This window comes from Xyrauchen texanus, chromosome 35, assembly GCF_025860055.1.
Source record: "Xyrauchen texanus isolate HMW12.3.18 chromosome 35, RBS_HiC_50CHRs, whole genome shotgun sequence".
Classification (NCBI taxonomy): Eukaryota; Metazoa; Chordata; class Actinopteri; order Cypriniformes; family Catostomidae; genus Xyrauchen; species Xyrauchen texanus.
In genome coordinates, this window is record NC_068310.1 from 10,838,941 (window position 1) to 10,863,090 (window position 24,150).

General features: G+C 37.9%; 1 protein-coding gene across 1 annotated transcript in view; it reads right to left on the bottom strand.

Annotated features, from left to right (window-relative positions):
* The window catches only part of LOC127628385 (voltage-dependent L-type calcium channel subunit beta-3-like), a 101,014-nt gene extending 85,511 nt beyond the window's left edge, over positions 1-15,503 (bottom strand). Inside the window, exons 1-2 of the mRNA XM_052105105.1 lie at positions 15,329-15,503; positions 10,259-10,351 (exon numbers count right to left, since the gene is read on the bottom strand). Of these exons, the coding sequence (XP_051961065.1) occupies positions 10,259-10,351; positions 15,329-15,409 (174 nt within the window). The 5' untranslated portion in view covers positions 15,410-15,503. The remainder of the gene's footprint in view (positions 1-10,258; positions 10,352-15,328) is intronic.
* Positions 15,504-24,150: the final 8,647 nt, after the last annotated feature.

Consider the following 24,150-nt stretch of genomic DNA (forward strand, 5'->3'; position numbering starts at 1 on the left):
AATTAATTATTTACAATAATTTATATTACATTTGTTTATAGGCTAGTTGTCATGTCTCTTTAAAATGTAAATGCTCCGCCCCACATCTAAAGACCGCTAAGCCCATGACATCGTTGACATGACTGCTTGCTAAAGTTAGCTCCAGTGAAGCTAACTTTAGCTAAAAAATGGAGAATAATAAACCTCCACTCGCAGTCGGGAAGAGAAAGCTTCTTACTGATTTTTCTCTCTATATATCTTTCTACTATATCTATCCACTCCATGTTGGGGCTTTTGTTTTCCTTGCATAAATTGGAAACATTTAGGCTTACTCATCTACCTCATTTGTCTGCTGGCGCATCCCAGAGCATTAAAGAGCCAAACCAGATGCTCGTTAGTGGAGCATCTGGTGTGCTTTAAAAACACTGCAGTGACAATCAGTGTTTGTCTGGCCTTGAATGTTGTGATACTTATTCTCTGTGCACTCATGGAAGAATGCTATTTGTGTCTCAGATTGGACTTCAGATAAGTGTTTTCTACGAGTGTTACACTTCCTGAGTGTTACAATTCCTGAGTGTTATTTCTCGATTTTCCTAGAATATTCACTTAGCTACTTCAAAGTTATATTTTTGGAACTACTATGTTTATTCCTACCTGCATTGATAAACCTGTTATGTTCAGTTCTCCATTTCAGTTGTGGGCAAATAGACTTGAGTTTATACATAGCCTGAGTATGCATTTCTGTTTGAGTTTCATTCCTCATTTGAGATTTTCGTTATCCCTGCTTCTGAACAAATTTGATGCTTAACTGTCCTGAGTTCTGTTCTAATCCAAGGAGATGTTGATGATACTAGCCAGTGAACACTTACATGTCATGAGTTTTGGTTTATGTCTTCACCCACTATTTCCTGAAATTACCTTGACGGCTGTTCTGCTTGAATGCTGAGTTGACTTTTTGTGAATCTCCTGTGGACGTGCCCATGTTCAACTTATGAACTATTTTATAGACTGTACCCTGTTTGACCAGTCGTCCTGCACTCTTTGAATAAAGCATCTGCTCCTGGGTTTATACCTAATATCCTCTCTATGGTATCATTACAGCCTGACAAAAGTATTTTGGCATCCTTTTACAACTGTTTAAGTAATAAAAAAAAAGATCCTTAAACAGGTCCTTTGGAAGTTACTGATACTGCTTTCTAAGACATTATGAAATAATTATTCCTGTGCCACTGCTGAATCTGACAGTGATACCATCCAGTGAGTCTTTAAGCCATCTGATTTTTATCTACTGTTTTTGAGACATGTCAATGTATTTTGAAGTCAAATGCTTTTGGTGGGTCCCCACCATAAGACTTGATTAAATTTGAGCACTACCTATATCCACACTTTGTTTTAGCCCTCTTCCAGCACTGGAGAGTCAAATAAAATATAAATTTCAAAGTTTGAAGGAAAACAATTATAGCTGTGTCATTTTAATTATGCTGTCAGCATGATGACGGTGAATCACATTCAGTCACTTTGTAAGTTACGTCATTGTTTTGGCCGATGCTCGCATCCCTATGGAGTGTGTGTGTGCGTGTGTGCGTGAGTAAAAGATAGTGGCTGCAGCTCACTTAACGGGCACCGATTTCTGAATCTTACATACTGCACCTTTAATGACATGCAATTTTGTGCACCTTTTTATATGTATTACAGACTCTGATGGTTCAAATAAAAATTCATATGGGTTGTTTTTTTATTTATTTTTTTATTTGGTAGAGTCAAAAGTGACCATAGTTGCAGAAACACCCATATATGTTGTCTCACATTGGTCAGTGTTTTTATGTTTTATGTAGCACCATTGTCCTGGTGGAATGTGTGTACTGTACTAGCTGTATATGGTTGAAATGACAATAAAAGCCACTTGACTTGATGTGTATATATAAACTCAGCAAAAAAAGAAACGTCCTCTCACTTTCAACTGCTTTTGTTTTCAGCAAACTTAACATGTGTAAATATTTGTATGAACATAAAAAGATTCAACAACTAAGAAATAAACTGAACAATTTCAGAGACATGAGACTAACAGAAATGGAGTAATGGGGGGGTTGGGGTCAAAATCAAAAGTAACATTCAGTATCTGGTGTGGCCACCAGCTGCTTTAAGTACTGCAGTGCATCTTCTCCTCATCGACTGCACCAGATTTATCAGTTCTTGTTGTGAGATGTTACCCCACTCTTCCACCAAGACACTTGCAAGTTCCCCGACATTTCTAGGGGGAATGGCCCTAGCCCTCACCCTCCGATCCAACAGGTCCCAGACGTGCTCAATGGGATTGCGATCCGGGCTCTTTGCTGGCCATGGCAGAACACTGACATTCCTGTCTTGCAGGAAATCATGCACAGAACGAGCAGTATGGCTGGTGGCATTGTCATGCTGGAGGGCCGTGTTAGGATGAGCCTGCAGGAAATGTACCACATGAGGGAGGAGGATGTCTTTCCAGTAACACACAGCGTTGAGACTGCCTGCAATGACGACAAGCTCAGTCCGATGATGCTGTGACACACCACCCCAGACCATGATGGACTCTCCACCCCCAAATCGATCCCACTCCAGAGTACAGTCCTTTGTGTAACGCTCATTCCTTCGCAGATAAACGCGAGTCCGACCATCACCCCTGGTGAGAAAAAACTGCGACTCGTCAGTGAAGAGCATTTTTTGCCAGTCCTGTCTGGTCCAGCAATGGTGGGTTTGTGCCCATATAGGTGACGTCTGGCAAGGACCTGCCTTACAACAGGCATACAAGGCCTCAGTCCAGCCTCTCTCAGCCTATTGCGGACAGTCTGAGCACTGATGGAGTGAACGTGCATTTCTGGTTTAACTCGGACAGTTGTTGTTGCCATCCTGTACCTGTCCCACAGGTGTGATATTCGGATGTACTGATCCTGTGCAGGTGTTGTTACACATGGTCTGCCACTGAGAGCAAGATCAGCTGTCCTTCCTGTCTCCCTGTAGGGCTGTCTTAGGCGTCTCACAGTACAGATATTGCAATTTTTTGCACTGGCCACATCTGCAGTCCTCATGCCTCCATGCAGCATGCCAAAGGCACGTTCACACAAATGAGCAGGGACCCTGGGCATCTTTCTTTTGGTGTTTTTCAGAGTCAGTAGAAAGGTCTCATTAGGGTCCCAAGTTTTTATAACTGTGACCTTAATTGCCTACCTTCTGTAAGCTGTTAGTGTCTTAACGTCCATTCCACAGGCGCATGTTCAATAACTGTTTATGGTTCATTGAACAAGCATGGTGCAAAACATTGCTTAAACCCTTTACAGTAAAGATCTGCAAAGTTATTTGGATTTTTATAAAATTATCATTAAAATACAGTGTCCAGAAAAATGCGCGTTTATGTTTTTGCTTAGTTTATATTAAATTGCATATTTGTCAATAAACATTCTATGTCTATACACAAAGGAGAGAAATGTATCATGTTCAAACTCCCAAACATTTAGTATATTGGAAAAGCCCAGGGATTTCCTTATGTGCATTTATGGTCTAAGAGTCCTAAAATTAAACACTGGGTCACAGGAGCACAGTGACCTTTAAAACTTGATGTATCAAATTTGATACAAAAGAAAAAATAATCACATATTCAATTTTGTTTTAAATATGTTGTTTACATGTTCAAAAACCAACTTCATAAAAAAAAAAACTGACTATTACTTATAGGGTTAATTGTGATACAAATAAAAACTTCAGTTGAAAAAAATAATTTGATATTCTTTCTGAGATTCAGCCTTTTAAACAGCAAAGCTCGCTATGTGTGAACAGATAAAGTACACCAACTGAGACAAAGGAATGTAACCCAAACTTCAGCAAATGAGTGTGAGAATGTTTATGGCAACTGTAGTTCACACATTACTTTATAAATAAAATATGGACATTAAAATCATAGCACACACTTAAATATGAAGAATACCTTGATCAATATTAAGCATCACAGTCTTTAGCCATAACAGACAATGAATGAAAAAGAGGATCTAAGTGCAGGTTTTTTAATTTATTATATATATATATATATATATATATATATATATATATATATATATATATATATATATATATATAAACACAAGAAACTGAAAACAGAACAAACCACTACATGAAACCACTATGAAAGGTAAAGAACTGATGAGGAACAGAGGAAAACAGGGATACACAAGGACCTAATGAGGAAACAAGGAACACCTGGGACTATTAATAAGAACCAATGAAACAAAAACAAAGAAAAGAACTACAAAATAATAATCAATCAAAAGATAGTCAGAGAACAATAAACATATATGGCTACCCCTAGTGGTTGCCAGGATAACCATTACAGAAAGAAAGAAAGATTGAAAGCATCAGTACAGCAGTTTCCTGGTGAAATGAGCATGAGGTGCTACAACGATGTCACTTTCACACAAATCAGTAGTAAACCTGTTCCTCACAAAATGTTATCTTATGACATTAAAACACATTTACTATAAATAACTTGTAGCACATGACTTTTACGGTGATACATTTTAACGAAGCACCGCAAATTAGAAGATATTTCACCCCAGAACTGCCGCAATACTTGTAATGAACCATGTAAAACTGAGCGAAATGAGGTTGTAATCAGATGAGGTTAAGGTGAATGGATGGATGGTTTTAATGAGTAAAGCATACCACCCTAACCTAAAACTTTACCCTACCCTTAACATACAAGACACTGCGGCCCCTCAGAACATTAGAGAGCATTAAAAAAAAAACATTATAAAACGTTTATCACAAGCAGAATCTTTGTTTGTTGCAGAAAAATCTGAAATAATGTTAAACATTGTAACAGTCACCTATTTGCTACCTGAACTTGTTCAGAACGTTCAATCTTTTTGGCACCTGTGCTAAAAACAATCTAATCAGGACTACGAATGAAGCAGAATGCAGGTGTCTTGACATGCATTTTTGAAACCTAAAGCTCTTTTTTGGACCACACAGACAAATTGTCTGGTATTATCTAATCTTGAAAATACACTGGTTAAAATCTTTGAGCTTCAAAATAGTGTAGATCTATAATATCAACCACTTTTTGGCCATCAGCCATTACATGACATTGGCCTTATTATATCGGCCAGAATTGTTATATCTACAAATGTAACTAATCGGTATTTGACTATAAAACAATGTGAACTATCCATTTATAAGGCTGTCATAGATTGCATTTGTGGACACTAGGCAGAGTGACCGTTTCTATAAATTGGCCATGCAGTCAAAGCTATCTTCCAATGCTGATAATATTGAAATCTCAACATCTATCGTCCTATTAATCAACCTGGCCGATATTTCGGTCAGTCGGTAGTATTGAATGTTTAGCATAGATATTAACCATTGTGGACACTAGGTGGAGTGACCACTTCTATTAATCGGCCAAGTGGGCACAGTTATCGTCTTATGCAGATCATTTCAAAAGCTTAATATCTGCCAATAAATTAGCCTGGGCGCTATATATTGTTCTATCAATAGTACTGCATGATTACCATAGCTATGTATTATTGTATAAACAAAAGAATACCATAGTACTACCATGGTACATGTCCAAAACTACATGGTATTACCATAGAGGCATGTTAAAAACAAAATAAAAAAAAACAGGGTCATTTTTTACTGCTTTTTAATTAGTGTTAAAAGTCAGAAATTGCAAGTAAGAGAGACCCTTAAAAAAGATAGAGTGTGAGTGATTCGCGGTTCTGTAAGCCCATTAACACTTTTAATCAATCCTCATTTCCATATACTAAAATAAAGCCCCCTGATGTTGCTGGAGTCCACAATATAGAGACGAATCATGAGAGATACGTTTTCTTACAATGCAAAAACAGATGGGATCTGAAAGTCTTGAAATAGATCCACTCGGCAGCAGTAGGTAAATGCCACTATTTCTTCTGCAGAGGTGAGTCACAATCTAGCAAAGCAACCCCACCCCATTCAAGCAAGATTTCAATGCAAGGAATCAAAAGCAAGGCAACACAACCAGCATAAAACGACTTTTAAACCAGCACTACTCAAAGCACCAAACTCCTTTCATTTTAAAAGTTCATTTGGTCCGAAATAGAGTACTTGCTCAAAAAGCCTTACATTTGTGGAGTTATCCAATGGTTAGATTTACATTTGTCAATAACTAGATTGTTCTTTGTCATTTGACAAGGGCCAGTGGAATTTGTTTCGGCAGTTCTCTTTGGTGTAACCTGGTGTTTATGTTAACATGAAATCAAAATGCTCTGATTTTTGACACTTTTTACTTTCTTAAAACACATCACATTCCAGGTCTTACTGTCTTATTGTGAATGATTCATCAGCGGACATTATTCCATATACAAAACTCAAATGTTTGTCTTTGTAATCTTTTATCAAAATGCAATAACTTCCACCTCTAAAACCCCTTTTATTTTCCTAACCTACCCGACTACTTTTTACAATACAATTACAATAATTAATAAAGCCCCCTAAATTTAAAAAAAGGAATCTGCTTCATTCAGAAATAAATCACAATACGTCAGAAATACATTGGAGGGCTGTGATTGTGATCTCTTTGAAAAGATACATCTGACCTTCAGCTTGTTGCAGTCGGTTATGAGACACATAAGAGCCAATGGCATATGTCAAACCTGTGTCATAATGCTTCTTGAGGTGGCAATTTTAGATTTTTAATACAAGTGCAAGATTTGTGAGGGCGGATGCCGGGTGACTAATGGAAAATTAATTGCAGAGGAATTCACATTAAAAGCGAGGTGTATGATCGCCATTGGCACATTCAAGACTTTCCAATCGGTGGTGCCAACTGACAGTTTAGGTCTGGACTATCTGTTTGTCGACCAATGAGGGCCAAGAGGAGGGTTCAGAAAACAAAAATCCTTTTTGCATTTCCATTTGGTGACACAACTTGCGCAGAAATGGCACATTTCACCTATAAATATAGTATCCCTTTCACAAATATAATGCATGCATCTCTGGCCTTCATAAATGTAAGGATTCTATAAAGTAGTATGTCACAGATGATACTTTTCATGTCCCAAGGCACAGGTAAAAATATATTATGAACATACAGAGAGTGTGAGGATTTAACCTCCACCAGCAAGCTCCAAGCCAAATGAGCTCCATTAATATTTGAATATTTTAGGAACTGTGATATTTTGGGAGAAAATTGAAACTGCCATAACCTCCTAGTCATGAAAATTAACAACCAGCTCATAATGTCATCTGTTCTCTCTCTCTCTCTCACACACACACACACACACACAAACTCTCTCTTTCTATCTCACAATAGTACAGTATTAGCAAATTAAACACTACCTACACTGCATTGCAGACTAGTGCCTAGAGAGTAAATGGCCCCATTATAGAGATAGTTCACCCAAAAATGAAGATTCTGTCATTATGAACTCACCCTGATATATTTCCAAATGTGTATGACTTTCCTAATTTTAAGGAAAACAAGTGAACGGTGACTTAGCCTCAGTCACCGTTCACTATCATTCCATCTTTTTTTTCCATACAATTCAATTAAATGGTGACAGAGGCTGTCATTCTACCTAATACCTCCTTTTGTGTTTCATGAAAGAAAGAAAGTTCATAAAGACAAATATATCATTTTTTAGGTGAACTATCCCTTTAATGCTCCTTTAACCTCAGTGGGCTTGTCTGTAAACCTGTCTTTGCTGACTTCCTGATATATGAAAAGAAGACTTTAGAGTAGGTGTCTAAGGGTGTCTCATTTCACAGGCTGAATATAAGGACAAATATGAGCTTATATGGTATGAGAAGAACAAACTGAAGAATTTGGGTCATTCATTACAGAGGAAATTAATTGATGTAATAAGGCTGACACAGATGCTGTACAGCGCCATGAAGAAATACAGCTTCAAGAGTGCTTGTCATAACCTATTTTTTCCCTTTTGGTGTTTTTGTCACCAGTTCAAAAGATTTTGTTAAATAACACCAAATCTCCATCCTACTTCTGGCTTGGTTGACCTGAAAACATTAATAAAAAAAAACAAAGCAAAAACGGGATTTTCATGCATCAAGATGCTGTAGTGAAGTAAGACATGTGCTTCCATCTTGCGGCCAAATCTTGAATTGCAGCACAGTTTAGACTGACATATCAGGTTTCATCTAATAAGCACCTATTTTACGCATTACACATGCTTATTGGATATGTAACTGTAAATATGTAAATTAATCAAAAGGAAATACAAGGACACATGGTATCTAAAGACAAATACTGTTCAGATACAAGGGAAATCTTTTTCTAAATGTCTAGTGAAACTAAAGTAATTTCATTGCACAACACCATGCTGTCAGTTATAATAGATCTACAGAGAGAGGAAGTTTTATACATTATCTAAACTAGCAACAACTTTTTAAAACATCAGAACAACAAAGGTTGTATTTTATTAAATAATAAATAAAAAGATATATACAAATATGTTGTGTATAATGTTACATCACACATATGGAACGGTATAGCATGTTTACCATGCATTTTGGAGCAAGCCATCAAGTTAAATGCCTGTAAATGCAATATACTTGCAATGGGAATTCTGATTTTGATAAAGAATTGATTGTGTAAAAGGGGTGTATTTCATAGAGTATGTGAAGACACATTTAAAAAAATGTAAAGTATAATAAAGCATTATCTTTCTTCACAATACTGAATCGATACGGAGATGGCAAAGGTTGAGTAGTAATTGTTATTTAAATGCTCTATCATTTTTAAATGTATAAAACAAACCCATTAAAACATAGTTTATTAGCGTAACGAAACGAGGATATACACTTACTGGCCACTTTATTAGGTATACCTGTACATCTGCTTTTTCATGTGATTATTTATTCAGCCAATCGTGTGGCAGCACTGTACAGTAGATATGGGTCAGGAGCTTCAGTTAATGTTCACATCAACCATCAGAATGGGGAATTTCAGTGATTTAGACCGTGGCATGATTGTTGGTGCCAGATGGGCTGGTTTGAGTATTTCTGTAACTGCTGATCTCCTGGGATTTTCATGCACAACAATCTCTAGTGTAAAGAAAATGTTGCGAAAAACAAAAAAACATCCAGCGAGCGGCAGTTCTGTGGGTGAAAGCAGCTTGTTAATGACGGATGTCAGAGGAAGGTGACAGTAACCCAAATAAACACACATTATAGTGTTATGCAGAAAAGCATTTCTGAACGTACAACACGTTGAACATTAAAACAGACGGGCTACAGCAGCAGAAGACCCCTCCAGGCACCACTACTATCAGCTAAGAACAGGAAACTGAGGCTACAGTGAGCATAGGCTCACCAAAACTGTAGATGTATGGAAAAACATTGGCTGGTCTGGCAAATCTCGATTTCTGCTGCAACTTGCAGATGGTAGGCCCACTGCAGCCTCAGTTTTCTGTTCTTGGCTGACAGAAGTGGAATCCAATATGGTCTTCTGCTGCTGTAGCTCATTCACCTCTACGGTCAACATGTTGTGCATTCTGAGATGCTATTCTGCTCACTACAATTGTACAGAGCGGTTATATGAGTTACTGAAGCCTTTCTGTCAACTAGAACAAGTCTTGACATTGTCCATTGTACCCTCTCATAAACAAGGTGTTTCCATCAGCAGAGCTGCCGCTCACTGGATGTTTTTTTTTGTTTGTTTTGTTATTTGCACCATTCTGAGTAAACAGAAGAATGCAAAGGGCAGCCCTAAAATAGGAAAACTGATATATACACAAAAAATAAATAGGTGGTATATATATATATATATATAGACACTCCAATCTAGGGCAAGACACCACTTATATGCATCCCGAGCTCAGTGATGTGCTTCAATGTAACCGGAGTGCTACAAAAGTGCTTAAAAGATTTTTGAGGTCGCGCAACATGTAGCTCACGGAATCCAATAGCTTTTTTCTTCTGCAACAGTTCATTAAAGCAACCCTTTGTCTGTCAGGCACTCCAACATAAAGAATCAGCAACAGACTCTATCTCTATCTCATAAAACTGTGGACTATGCATAATAATGAGAAAATTGCTTAAAGCAGGTGATTTAAAATCCTATGACTAAAATTGACATTCATTGTTAAATGCGATGAATTTGCACACAAGCAATGCTTTAAATAAAGATGACGATTTAAGATGCACCGTTTCAAGAAATTATTGACATAAAGTGATCACTCCAAAAATCCAAACGCACCACTCATAATGATAGAAACAATATAAGATTTTGAGATAATATATTGTTAAGGCTTACCTGTCGTTTGATGAAGCTAGAGGTGGTGTCAGAGGAGGTGCTGCCATCTGAGCGTTTAAAACGACCCTTGCGCTTCGGCAACTTTCGTGGTAACTAGATGGAGATGTCCACATCAAAACAAAGAGTCACTCGGTTACAGTAGCATCACCACAAACACATGTTGCTTTAAGACTGAGAATCTCTTTATTGATGTCTGATCTTTATAAAACAGGTGCTGTTGCCTTGAATTGTAAAATTAGTCTAAGCTGCAGAAACAGTGGCCAGACTCCTGAGTAGTGTTCACATTATAGGATCGGTAAAGCTTTTTGACTCACTGAAACTACTGGTTAAATCTAGTACTTGTACTTATAGCAGAAATATCACGTCATGCAATATTGAACATAGAAATATTACATTTCTCATCCAATCAACCTAACAGGGAATGTTTAAACAAATTAGCATTTACATTTATTCATTTGGCAGATGCTTTTATCTAAAGCGACATACAAAAGAGGAATGCATTATAAGCGAATCATCTTATGGAGACAGTGGTACGAAAGGTGCAGTATTAAAAAGTTTCACTAGCATCAGAATAACAGTATTCAAGACAGATGAAAGTGCAACAAGAAATTATAATTATTTTTTAAATTGTTTGGGCTAACATTATTTAAAGGTTAGGACCAAATGTTGTTATAACATTGGTGGAACATTTTAATGGCATCCTTCCCTGGTAGCACACATCACCCAGATGTACTTGATGTGTTTGTTTACCTCTGGCAGATGAATTTTTTTTACGTTGTTTGCTCATCTGCAATACATCTATAAGATGTTTCCTCTTGGATGTCAAGACATTCAGCAGATAAATCTGCCCAGATAGCACACGTAATATACATCTTTTTCTGTTTTGTTTTTTAATCCCCTTTTCTCCCCAATTTGGAATGCCCAATTCCCACTACTCAGTAGGTCCTTGTGGTGGTGCGGTTACTCACCTCAATCCGGGTGGCAGAGGACAAGTCTCAGCTGCCTCCACTTCTGAGACAGTCAATCCACGCATCTTTTCATGTGGCTCATTGTGCATGACACCACAGAGACTCACAGCATGTGGAGGCTCATGCTACTCTCCACGATCCACGAACCCCATTGAGAGCGAGAACCACAAATCGCTACCACAAGGAGGTTACACCATGTGACTCTACCCTCCCTAGCAACCGGGCCAATTTGGTTGCTTAGTCACTCAGTACACCCTGGATTCAAACTTGCGACTCCTGGGATGGTAGTCATCGTCAATACTCACTGAGCCTTCCAGACCCCTGAGATGTCTGTTTTAGATCTTTTCATCTGGAAAGCATCATATCCTAATTTAAATCTGCTAAACATCTTAAAGGTGCCATATGTAACAATTTTCATGTAATATTCACCTTTTTTTGCCAATGTGTGAATGGCTTGCAACGCAACTTAAAAAATTTGCTCTTCCCGGACTTCAAATGTTGCCTTTTAAAGCCTGTAGACTGATTTTCATGGAAAGGGAGCGGGTTGCTTTTGCTGGGAATATCCAATTGGATGTGAAGTTTATGCACGTTACCGAGAGCCTTGCCTCAGACAGTAATAGCTTCTCTTCTGCTATTCAACAGTGACAAAAAACTACAACATTAGGTAATGTTATCTTAGAGCTGAAACCAGCAAATGTCCGGCTCCCAGCACAACACCGACTCCTACACAAACTCAGAGTTAGCCCAAAAAAAAAAAAAAGAGTGAACATCGGCAGGGTATTTGATTCCTGGAAGGACCTTCATTCAGTTTTGGGGATCAAATCTAACCATGAATTGGCATTTTTCTTATTAGACATTTAAGCTTACATAACTGCAACGCATGTGAAATATATTGCCATAAGGATTGATCTGTGTAATTTTAGCTGAACTACAGTAACACATGAAATGAATGCTAGACAATGTTCAAGATAATGCAAAAAGCTCCATTCATTAGTGTAACATAACTTGGTTATACAGAAAATATATACATTATAAAACAATAGCTCATCAATATCAAAATGATAGTTGTGATGGAATCACATCAATACTGAATTGTGTCAACATATTTATAATGTATAGTCTATTTTATCAACCGCTACTGTCATCACCCACCAAATTTACCTAACAGCTATTGATAAAGCTGGCTAGCTAGCTAACGGCAACATAGGCTATCGTATAAATGCAATCAATTTATCATGCAAAGAAAATGATTAATTTAAACTACAGTCTCGCATAGTCAGACCTATATCCACACCTTTTCATTTATTTATTATATTGAGTAAAATATAATATACATCTCAAAGTTTGTAGTAAAACAATCATAACTGTGTCATTTTAAGTATGCTACCTCATCTGTCAGCATGATGCCGGTGAATCACATTCAGTCTCTTTGTACGTTATGTCATTGTTTTGGCCAATGCTCGCATCCCTATGGAGTGTGTGCAACAGGTAGCTGGCTGCAGTTCACTTTACGGCCACAGGTGTCATTAATAACAAGGGTTTATGACTCTTACATACTGCATTCAATTACATACATTCAAAATTATAAACATACCTAAGACATCAGCTGAATGTCTTATGGACATCCGAGACATACTTATTGGCATATGTCTTATAGACTTATTGCAGATGAGCAAACAACCTGAAAAACACATCTTTCAGATGTATGCACACACATCAAATAGACATCTGGGTGATGTACATGTGCTAACAGGTGAGTACATATAAAAGAACATTTGACTGATGTTAAGAAAACTGGACATTTTCATGTTCCCACAACCACAATGTAACATTTGGAAAAGAACATACATTTGTGGCGTCACAAACAAATACTCAGCGAGTATTTATGCTGACTACCACCCGTACCAGGGTGTGCTGAGTCACTAAGACATCAATTTCGTGGAGAGTAGCATGAGTCTCCACATGCTGGGAGTCTCTGCGGTGTAATGCACAATGAGCCACGTGATAAGATGTGCAGATTGATTGTCTGAGAAGCGGAAGCAACTTTTGAGACTTGTCTTCCACCACCCGGATTGAGGTGAGTAACCGCGCCATCACGAGGACCTACTAAGTAGTGGGAATTTGCCATTCCAAATTGGGAGAAAAGGGAAAAAATGTAAAAATAAATAACAATAAAAATAACACATTTGTACGCTGGGTGACTGACCTGATATATATTCTTTTATTTATTTTTTCTGATATTATTTGATGACACTCTCGTTTCAGTTTAAAATATGTATTGTGAAGTGTCCAATCTGTTCTAATGTCCAAATACAGCCTACATTTTGATGTACTTACATATTATAAAAATACTTTTTTTTTAAAAAAAAAGAAATGTTGGCCCATATTGATAGGATAGCATCTTGCAGTTGATGGAGATTTGTGGGATGTACATCCAGGGCACGAAGCTCCCGTTCCATCCAAAGATGCTCTATTGGGTTGAGATCTGGTGACTGTGGGGGCCATTTTAGTACAGTGAACTCATTGTCATGTTCAAGAAACCAATTTGAAATGATTTGAGCTTTGTGACATGGTGCATTATCCTGCTGGAAGTAGCCAGCAGAGGATGGGTACATGGTGGCCATAAAGGGATGGACATGGTCAGAAACAATGCTCAGGTAGGCCGTGGCATTTAAACGATGCCCAATTGGCACTAAGGGGCCTAAAGTGTGCCAAGAAAACTTCCCCCACACCATTACACCACCACCATCAGCTTGCACAGTGGTAACAAGGCATGATGGATCCATGTTCTCATTCTGTTTACGCCAAATTCTGACTCTACCATCTGAATGTCTCAACAGAAATCGAGACTCATCAGACCAGGCAACATTTTTCCAGTCTTCAACTGTCCAATTTTGGTGAGCTCTTGCAAATTGTAGCCTCTTTTTCCTATTTGTAGTGGAGATGAGTGGTATCCGGTGGGGTCTTCTGCTGTTGTAGCCCATCCGCCTCAATGTTGTGCGTGTTGTGGCTTCACAAATGCTTTGCTGCATACCTCGGTCGTAACGAGTGGTTATTTCAGGCAAAGTTGCTCTTCTATCAGCTTGAATCAGTCGGCCCATTCTCCTCTGACCCCTAGCATCAACAAGGCATTTTCGCCCACAGGACTGCCGCATACTGGATGTTTTTCCCTTTTCACACCATTCTTTGTAAACCCTAGAAATGGTTATGCGTGAAAATCCCAGTAACTGAGCAGATTGTGAAATACTCAGACCGGCCCGTCTGGCACCAACAACCATGCCACACTCAAAATTGCTTAAATCACCTTTCTTTCCCATTCTGACATTCAGTTTGGAGTTCAGGAGATTGTCTTGACCAGGACCACACCCCTAAATGCATTGAAGCAACTGCCATGTGATTGGTTGATTAGATAATTGCATTAATGAGAAATTGAACAGGTGTTCCTAATAATCCTTTAGGTGAGTGTATATAGGTGTGTGTGTGTGTGTATCTGTGTGTGTGTGTGTGTATGTATATGTATGTATGTGTATGTATGTATGTCTTGAAAATATCCGTTCTGCTACGCAATTGCGTTTTTTATTTAGAGGCAAATCCTTGTGGCATTAGACATTCAATATGTTTTAAGCGATGTGATAGGGCAGGTGAACCGACCACGGCACTTTGGCTGGCTACAGGTGAGCACCAGTAAGTGCCGGCGATTGAGGGTTTACCATGGGTATTATGAGAGATTTTAGCGCAGTTGATTCGATCCAATAAATATAAACGTATAGAAAGCCATTATTTCTACTGTTAAATTGACAATAAAGCCAAAAGATGCCTCGCCTTATGTACGAGGCCTTAGTTGCTTTGGAAAATCTCAGGGCAGGGCTGGAAGCACAGGAATCGGAAGTTTCACGGATGGTGGAAAAGGATCAAAACATCTTATCATCATTTCGACTCAAGGCAACAGCGCGTGGCCGATTAACCGCGCGATAAAGGCAATATACTGCAACGCCAGATTGTGTAGATGAAGCGCTCTGCGGATACACACGAATGCGCCAACAACAAGTAGCAACAAATTAACCATTTACGAGATGATATACAATTCGGCCCAAAGTCTTACCTGAAAATAGTGCGCCTGAGAAGCGCTTTCAACACCAGACAGAGGGTCTGCGGAAGATTTGGACATCTTTACTTGCACCATCTATTAGAGAGGAGGCGGGTGCATTGGTGCTTATCAGAAGAACAGGCGATGCGAAATACATATGCCTTCCGAGGAAGAAGGGAGCATCACTTAATAAAACAAACACTGAATCTATTTGAGCTACAGACGTAAAGACCAATACATATATTCCGAAGCGCTGAGAATCATAAATCCAGATAGTAAAAACAGGTGAAAAAAATGCAACGTCTGTTTCCTTCGCTTGCGCTTTTGGAAACTGCGCTGCTGTGTGTGCGCGCGCGCTGCGATCTCTCTCTCTCTCTCTCTCTCTCTCTCTCTCTCTCTCTCTCTCTCTACACACACACACACACACACACACACACACACACACACACACACACACACACACACACACACACACACACTCTCTCGCTCTCTCTTTCTCTCTCAATTCCCACTGCATACTATATTTGCCTCTTTCTACAGTATGCATTGGGGGTTTGTCCACAGATTACTCTTTCAGCTCTACAAAGGTTAGCTAATCAGAATGCAATTATTGGCGAGTTTATCCTAGTTGGAAGGGCTGTGTCTGGGCATATGGGCCTTAAGCGATAGGCCTGCTTGAAGGCCCCCCTCATCCCTTCCCTCTCAGGCCACAGGGGGGGCCCCCTGCCTGAGGTTTACTTGCAGCTTTTAATATTACCTTGCTTCGCTGGGCCCCTTGGTGGCTCGGGGGCCCTAAGCGTCCGCTTATACTGCTTATAAAGCATGTTTCTCCATTACCGGCCATGATATACTGCCTCCATTACAGTAATTTTCTGATTCAATTATAATTTTTTTCGCAAGTGCTGTATTCATACAAATCGCAAAAGTTTCATTATATTTCATAATTTAGCAATTTTGAGAGCTCTAACATCATGAAATAGACTTTTGTTTTTCCTTATCTGCTGCAAGGAGTTCTAATTAGGGTTGTCGATGTAACGTGTTAATTTAGTGTAACTAATGATATAAAAAAATAACATGTTAAAAAAATACGCAATTAATCGTTTCCCTGGAATGTAACAATCAATATTCAGTCCATCGGAGCGATTCAAGTTTGAAGAACCATCTTTTTTCAGCAGGGGGTAGTAAGCAAAACTCTTATCTTGCAGACAACAAGATAAGAATGAGTTCTTGCATTCAAACACAGCTGGACGGAGCGCAATTCCAAATGCAGGGCTTAAGATGGATTTTTCGAAGTTTCAAACTGCATTTTACTTCACACAGCAACCTAAAATGCTCTGTTTATGTGTAAATTGATACGTCCTTAGAAAAGCCCATATGATAACCCATCTTGGAGATGTACGTGTGCTATCCCAGATGGCACACGTACATCTCCAAGATGTCTGTTTAAGAGCATTTCATCTGGAAAGCATCACATTATAATTAACATCTGCTAAACATCTTTTAAAGATTAGATTTACATACATTTATAAATCATAAACATCTCAAAAACATCTTCTGAATGTTTCATTGACATCCGTAATTGCAGATGAGCAAACAACCTAAAGAATATGTCTTCCAGATGTAAGCACACACATCAAACAGACAACTGGGTAATGCATGTGTGATATCTGGGAAATCTATCCATGGAAAAATTTACAAATTCAATTGCACAATGGATTCATGTGGACTGTAAGCTAATGATGGGTTTTTATAGTATTATAATTATAGGCAAATACTTGTATCGATTAATTAATTCAATTAAAAACAATTTTTTAAAGTCTGCTGCATGCAGAAGCATGTGTAATGGGAACCAGCTGGTACGTGATAGCTGTGCGGTATGTGTAAACCTCACTCCCCTGGCATCAAGAGGCGCACTAGCGACTGACGCTAGAGGCTGTTGGCTTTAGCCTCCTTGTTTGCGCGTCCACCTCCCATGCCAGCTGATGCCGGTTCAAATCCCACATGGTGCAGGTTGAGTAGGACCAGTTACACAAGCAACCTATGTAATGCCATTTTTGCTCAAGGGCACTTAATTCTGGACACAATTTTTTTTTGTTGTAAATGCCACGTAACCTCAGTACTCTGGACCCACAGGGAAATTACATCCACCAAAACATTGGTCACTGGAAAAACATGTACAGTATGATGTAATTAAATATCTTCGATTTATATGTTGCTTGCATAAAAAATAGATAATAATAATTAGTCAGAATTCCCACATTTGAATGGTCATTAGTAGTGAAACAGGCTTTTGCCTACAGATCACCAACTGAAAGCAGGAAACTAGTGTGATAAGTGTAATAAGGCATACTTTCAGCATTTGAACAAGTAAATTCAGGTGACTGGAGTGAGGTGGTGGGTTAAGCTGTACAGTCCTGGTCAAACCAATGTGCAAGATCAGGAATTATGCCATGCAAATTGTATTTAGCAAAGATTTGTGTGTGTGTGTGTGTGTGTGTGTGTGTGTGTGTGTGTGTGTGTGTGTGTGTGTGTGTGTGCGTGTGTGTGCGCGTGCGTTCGCGTGCGTGCGTGTGTGTGTGTGTGTGTGTGTCAAAACTCTGGCCTTGGCTTTTTTTTTCATGATACCAACAAAAAATGAACTATAATATAAACACTCCACAGTGGGAATAACATGAATAACTGATTTGGAAACAGTGCGACACTGAAACAGTTATCCAAAGGTACCAAACCCAGCAGCACCCAAAGTATCCACAGAACAGAGTTTCTGAGCATTTTGATTGTTTTGATTGATTATACACAAATTAGATCTGGGCCATTAATTTGAGTGGTCAATCCACATTCCAAGAGTGCTGATATTTTGTATGATAGCACAGGCAATGTTCACTCTGCGTTTGCAACGTTTGGTCCTGCTTTGACTTCCTGTCAAGCTATTTTCATTGCCAGTGCAAAACAAAATAGATGGTATTGTGTCTGAAATGTCACTTAATCAATATTAGCTTCTTGTTTAACTGTTGTACAAAAGCGAGATCACACAAGCAAAATGTTTTCTTAGGTAAAAATGTGCTTCATTTGGTAACATCTAAATTAAAGGATTTTATTCCAGTCAAAATAATTAACAGGACTAAATCAGCCTGATTTAATTATAGGCTACACCAATAAAAGCAACTTTTAAGGGTAGAAACACACTGTAAACAGTGGTATGTTAAATAAGGAATAGTTCGCCCAAAAATGAAAATTCTCTCATCATTTACTCATGACTTACTTTCTTCAGCACAAATTAAGATTTTTAGAAGAATATTTTTTGTAAAGTAAATTTTGTAAATGGTGACCAAAACATTGAAGCTCCCAAAGCACATAAAGGCAGCATAACAGTAATCTACACGACTCCAGTGGTTTAATCCATGCCTTCTAAAGATATATGATGGTGTGGGTGTGAAACAGATCGATATTTAAGTCCTTTACTACTATCAATCTTCACATTCACTTCATTCTTGTGTTTTTGGCAATTCACCTTCTCCAAAATGTTGGTACCCATTAACTTTGTATGGGCCAATAGAGCTGAAATATTCATCTACAAAACTTTGATTGTGTTCTGCATATGAAAGAAAGTCATACACATCTGGGATGGGATGAGTGTTAGTAAATGATTAGATAATTTTTATATTTAGGTGAATTATTCCTTACAGGAGCTATTTCTACCAGATCTAACACTTGAAATTAGTTTAGTTGGAGTAGCCAAATGTATTCTGGTTGGTTCAGGGATGTTTTAAACTGTAACTCTATTTAAAATAACAATTGCACATTTTGACTTCTGGCAGGATCACAACAGCTTGTGATATTTCTTAAAAAGCAATGATTTTATTGCTATGTCCTGAAGACTAAATTCCTCCAATTTGGATATCTCAACTGTTTCATTTTTTAAGCAGTGATTGGTGGAATTGGAGTTGTTATCCAACATGGTGTGTGATGTGTACATGTCCAAGGGCTCTTCCTTCCAGTTTACGCCGTCACACTGAAGCAATCGGGCTGTCAATCACGTGAATATAAACTCCCCTGGTAGCCACTAATCGTCAGACACTAAAATCATGTGGTCAGTGTTGGGAGCGGATCTGACAGGTGATCCACTGCTGTCAGCTGGACTCTGATTTGACTAAGAAAGAAACAGCAGGTGCTCTCTGTGTAATGACATTAATTGCAATGATTTTTGTGCATATGGTTTCTGTTGCCTTCACCTCAACATAAACACCTCTCTGGCACAACCTAGCAATACCCAACATTTTTGTTACGCATTTCAGTTTCATAACAAAATCCATCAACTTGAATTGAATAATTTAAAATAGCATAAAATAAGTATCCTAAATATTTAATTATAATAATAAATTTTATTTTATTAAATATTACACAGTTCAGTTTGAACTTTTTTGGGGATTTTTTTAATTGAAATGTGTAAAATCTTAAAAATAGACTAAAATATTTTTTGGAGCGTATGTAATGTTGTTTTGAATAGTAAGTGTATTATTTCTTGATTACATACAAATTTTGCATATAATTTAAAAGGTAGGTGTGTGCTCAGTATACTTAATGGCCTGTCAAATGTTTAGACACACCAACTAATTATTTATTTTTAAAGGTGCAATATGTACAATTTTATGTAATATTCGCCTTTTTTTGCCAATGTATGAACAGCTTGTAATGCAACTTAAAAAATTAGCCATTCCCGGACTTCCTAGGTTGCCTATTAAAGCCTGTAGACTGATTTTCATGTGAAGGGTGTGTTTATACACGCTCCCGAGAGCTTTGCCTCAGACAGTAATAGCTTCTATTCTGCTATTAATCAATGACAAAAAACTACAACACTAGTGTAAGGACTCCACAGCAGACAACAGGTTTCTTTATCTCAAGTGAGTAGTCTTTTTATTTAGCTCTCATGCCAGATGACAGCTTCAATTTCACACATAGCCTATAGCATTTCAGTTTTATAATGTAACATAAGTGTACACGGAACTCTCTCTCTGATCCAGACTCACGATCTGCTGGCTATGTCGCTCTTTTATGCCGCTCTCCCCGTGTTCACTGTAATCAAAAACAGTGTTAGGCATAATTTAGCTCAGGTGTAAGCGCCCTTACCGCTCTTTCTCTCTCCAAGCGGACGCTTGACCACGCCCCTGCTGCCACAACTCGGTAATGTTATCTTAGAGATGGAATCCAGCAAATATCCGGCTCCCAGCACAACACCGACTCCTAAACAAACTCAGAGTAAGCTGAATCCTGTCTGGCTAAGCGTGAACGTGATCATGGTCAAGCGAAAACTAGAGTGAACATCGGCAGGGTATTTGATTCCTGGAGGGAACTTCGTTTGGTTTTGGGGATCAAAACCGATCCTGAATTGGCATTCTTCTTATTAGACATGTAAGCTTACATAACGGCAACGCATGTGAAATATAGTGCCATAAGGATTGATCTGTGTAATTTTAGCTAAACTACAATAACACATGAAATGAATGCTAGACAATGTTCAAGATAATGCAAAAAGCTCCATTCATTAGTGTAACATAACTTGGTTATACAAAAAATATATACATTATAAAACAATAGCTCATCAATATCAAAATGATAGTTGTGATGGAATCACATCAATACTGAATTGTGTCAACATATTTATAATGTATAGTCTATTTTACCAACCGCTACTGTCATCACCCACCAAATTTACCTAACAGCTATTGATAAAGCTGGCAAGCTAGCTAACGGCAACATAGGCTATCGTATAAATGCAGTCAATGTATCATGCAAAGAAAATGATTAATTTAAACTACAGTCTCGCATAGTCAGACCTATATCCACACTTTGTTTTAGCCCTGTTCCAGCACTGGAGAGTCAAATATAATATACATCTCAAAGTTTGTAGTAAAACAATCATAACTGTTTTATTTATGCTACCTAATCTGTCAGCATGATGCCGGAGAATCACATTCAGTCTCTTTGTACGCTACGTCAATGTTTTGGCCAATGCTCGCATCCCTATGGAGTGTGCGCGCACACGAGCACGAGCAACAGGTAGCTGGCTGCAGTTCACTTTATGGCCACAGGTGTCATTAATAACAAGGTTTCTGAATCTTACATACCTTTAAATTCTATTTTGAATGACTGTATACTCACTTTCAGAACAAAAAAACAACTAATTGAATTGAGGAATCTTAAATACTGTATATCTAAGTTTAATTAATTTAATTTTGACAAAGTTTATGCCACTCAATTACATTTTATGGCATTTTGTTATGAAATTGAAATGCATAAATCATAAAAATAGGTTAAAATATGTTTTTGAGTGATTAAATAACATAAACGGAAGTATGTTAATTAGATAGTGATTAGCTTATTCAAATGATCCACCTATTGGCTGAGTTCGGAATTGCAGACTGCTGTCCTAGTCCAGAACACTCTTACTATTTTTGCTATTAAAAAAATATGGTAGAAATATCAAGAGTAGTATGTACACACACACACACACACACACACACACACACAAAACAAACACAAGTAAATAAATAAATAAATAAATAAATATTTTAGCCTATCTTTTAAGATTTACGCATTTCAGTGTGCCATTCCGAACTGCCATTTTTCTGATTACAGCTCTGCACACACTGGGATATCTTTTTCTACTGGAGCCAGATGCAAAAAGAAATAAGGTGTTGTGGGCCGCATCATTGTAATAAAAAACAATAATAATAAATAAATAAAGATAGATAGAGTGGCTTTGTATTTATATTCTATGCTTAATATTATGCAAGTTTTAAATACATTTTCTATTCATAAAGGGTATTTCTCTCACCGAGAACACTTGCAATAGAACAAAAGCAGTGTTGTAGTAGTGTTTGAAGAGGTGGGCATACAGTGACATTTTTAATGAAAAAATCTGGGTCCATTCAAAATATTAATTAAACCTGAAAATAATGTTTTAGGATTTTGCAGGTGTGATTCACCGAAAAGGGCTAAATAATTGGTTTGTGATGCGCGAATGGATTGCACACACAGCGTGAGTCTTGTCACATTTGAATAGTGTTTATCCTCCCATTCAGCTGATGAAAACAAGCCACGTGATCTTGAGGAATTGACCAGGAAAACAAAAATGGCACTCCATGTCAAAAAGTTTGCCGACCCCTATTATATAGCCTACATAAGAATTGTAATAATATCACAAAATATCACTTGCATGGGTGCAATAACATGCAGCATTTTCACAAAGTTTAGTTGCACAATATATATATGTACACACACACACAAACACACACACTTGCGGCAAAATAGTTTGGAATAATGTACAGATTTTGATGTTTCGGAAGGAAATTGGTACTTTAATTCACCAAAGTGGCATTCACAAAGTATATTCAGGACATTACTGATGTAATAAACAGCACCATCGCTATTTGCAAAAAATCATTTTTGATCAAATCTAGACAGGACCCATTACCAGCAGCCTTCACTCCAACATCTTATCCTTGAGTAATCATGCTGAATTGCTAATTTGTTACTAGAAAATCACTTGCCATTATATCAAACACAGCTGAAAGCTAGGTATTTGGTTTGTTAAATGAAGCTTTGGTTTGTCTTTGTGTTTGTTTTTGAGTTGCCACAGAATGCAATAGACTTGCATGTCTTAAGGTCAATATTTGGCCAAAAATGGTAAAAAATTTTCTCTAGAAACTCGTCAGTCAATAATTTTTTTGAGGAATGAAGGATATACAATGCTTGAAATTGCCAAAAAAAAGGGAATGGTAGAAAGAGACTCTCTCTGCTTTATATATCTAGTCAAAAGCTTCCCTGCTTTATCTCCCCGACTCAAATTATGACTGTCTTGCCCTGAATAACCAAAACTCCACCTTCCAGGACAAAATAGCATTATATCTATATTTCAATCGGGTCAATTCTTTGAGGCCATCAGATGACATTCGGCACTTCAGCTCTGCCTCTGCACTTTTAATATTTCCTTCCAACTCAACGAGTTCTCGTGCTTTGGATATTTTGCTGAATGAGGTGTACTGTATGATCTGACCCCTAAGAACTGCCTTAAGTGCCTCCCAGGCCACGCCCACAGAGGATACTGAGGACCAGTTGCTCTCCATATAAACATTGATTTCAGTCTTTAACGTTTGTTGGAAATCAGGATTTTGCAAAGGGGATACATTAAGGTGCCAACTACATGATTTATTTTTCTTTATATGCGGCAACACCTCTAAACACACCAGGACGTGATCTGAGTCTAAAATGTTTCCAGATGAAATGAGGGATTTGGATTTAAAATTTATCTTTAAATTGTTCTTCTGAACAACATCTGAATTGTAGTACTTGAGCCGGCACTAAAGAAAACATGTCCACCCCATATCTTCCCAAATTTTTCAGATTCCTGCAGGGAAAGATGCATTTTTTGAAGGAACATTATATCATATTTCATAGGTTTAAGAAAATAAATAACCTTCCTTCTTTTTATGGGGTGCTCCAACCCATTCACATTCCATGTGGAGAGAGATAGTACACTCATTTTAACATTTGACATTTTGATATAATAGAAATAAATTATTGTCTGCCAAAAACAAAATTATGAAGCCCACATTTCAACAGTAATCAAAAATAAAATCCTGAACTTCCCCCCGAACAAAACAAACAGAAAAAAGAAAAACGTGCGCATTAACCCACGTATGACGTCGCCAAATGTTGTCAATCCCTTTAAACTCAAAGAGTCCATGCATGCCTACGAAAGCCCCCGCGATAACTTTGCCATCGGATTGCTCAAGTTTGCCTCACAAATTTGTTAGGCAAAATTACATAACATAAAA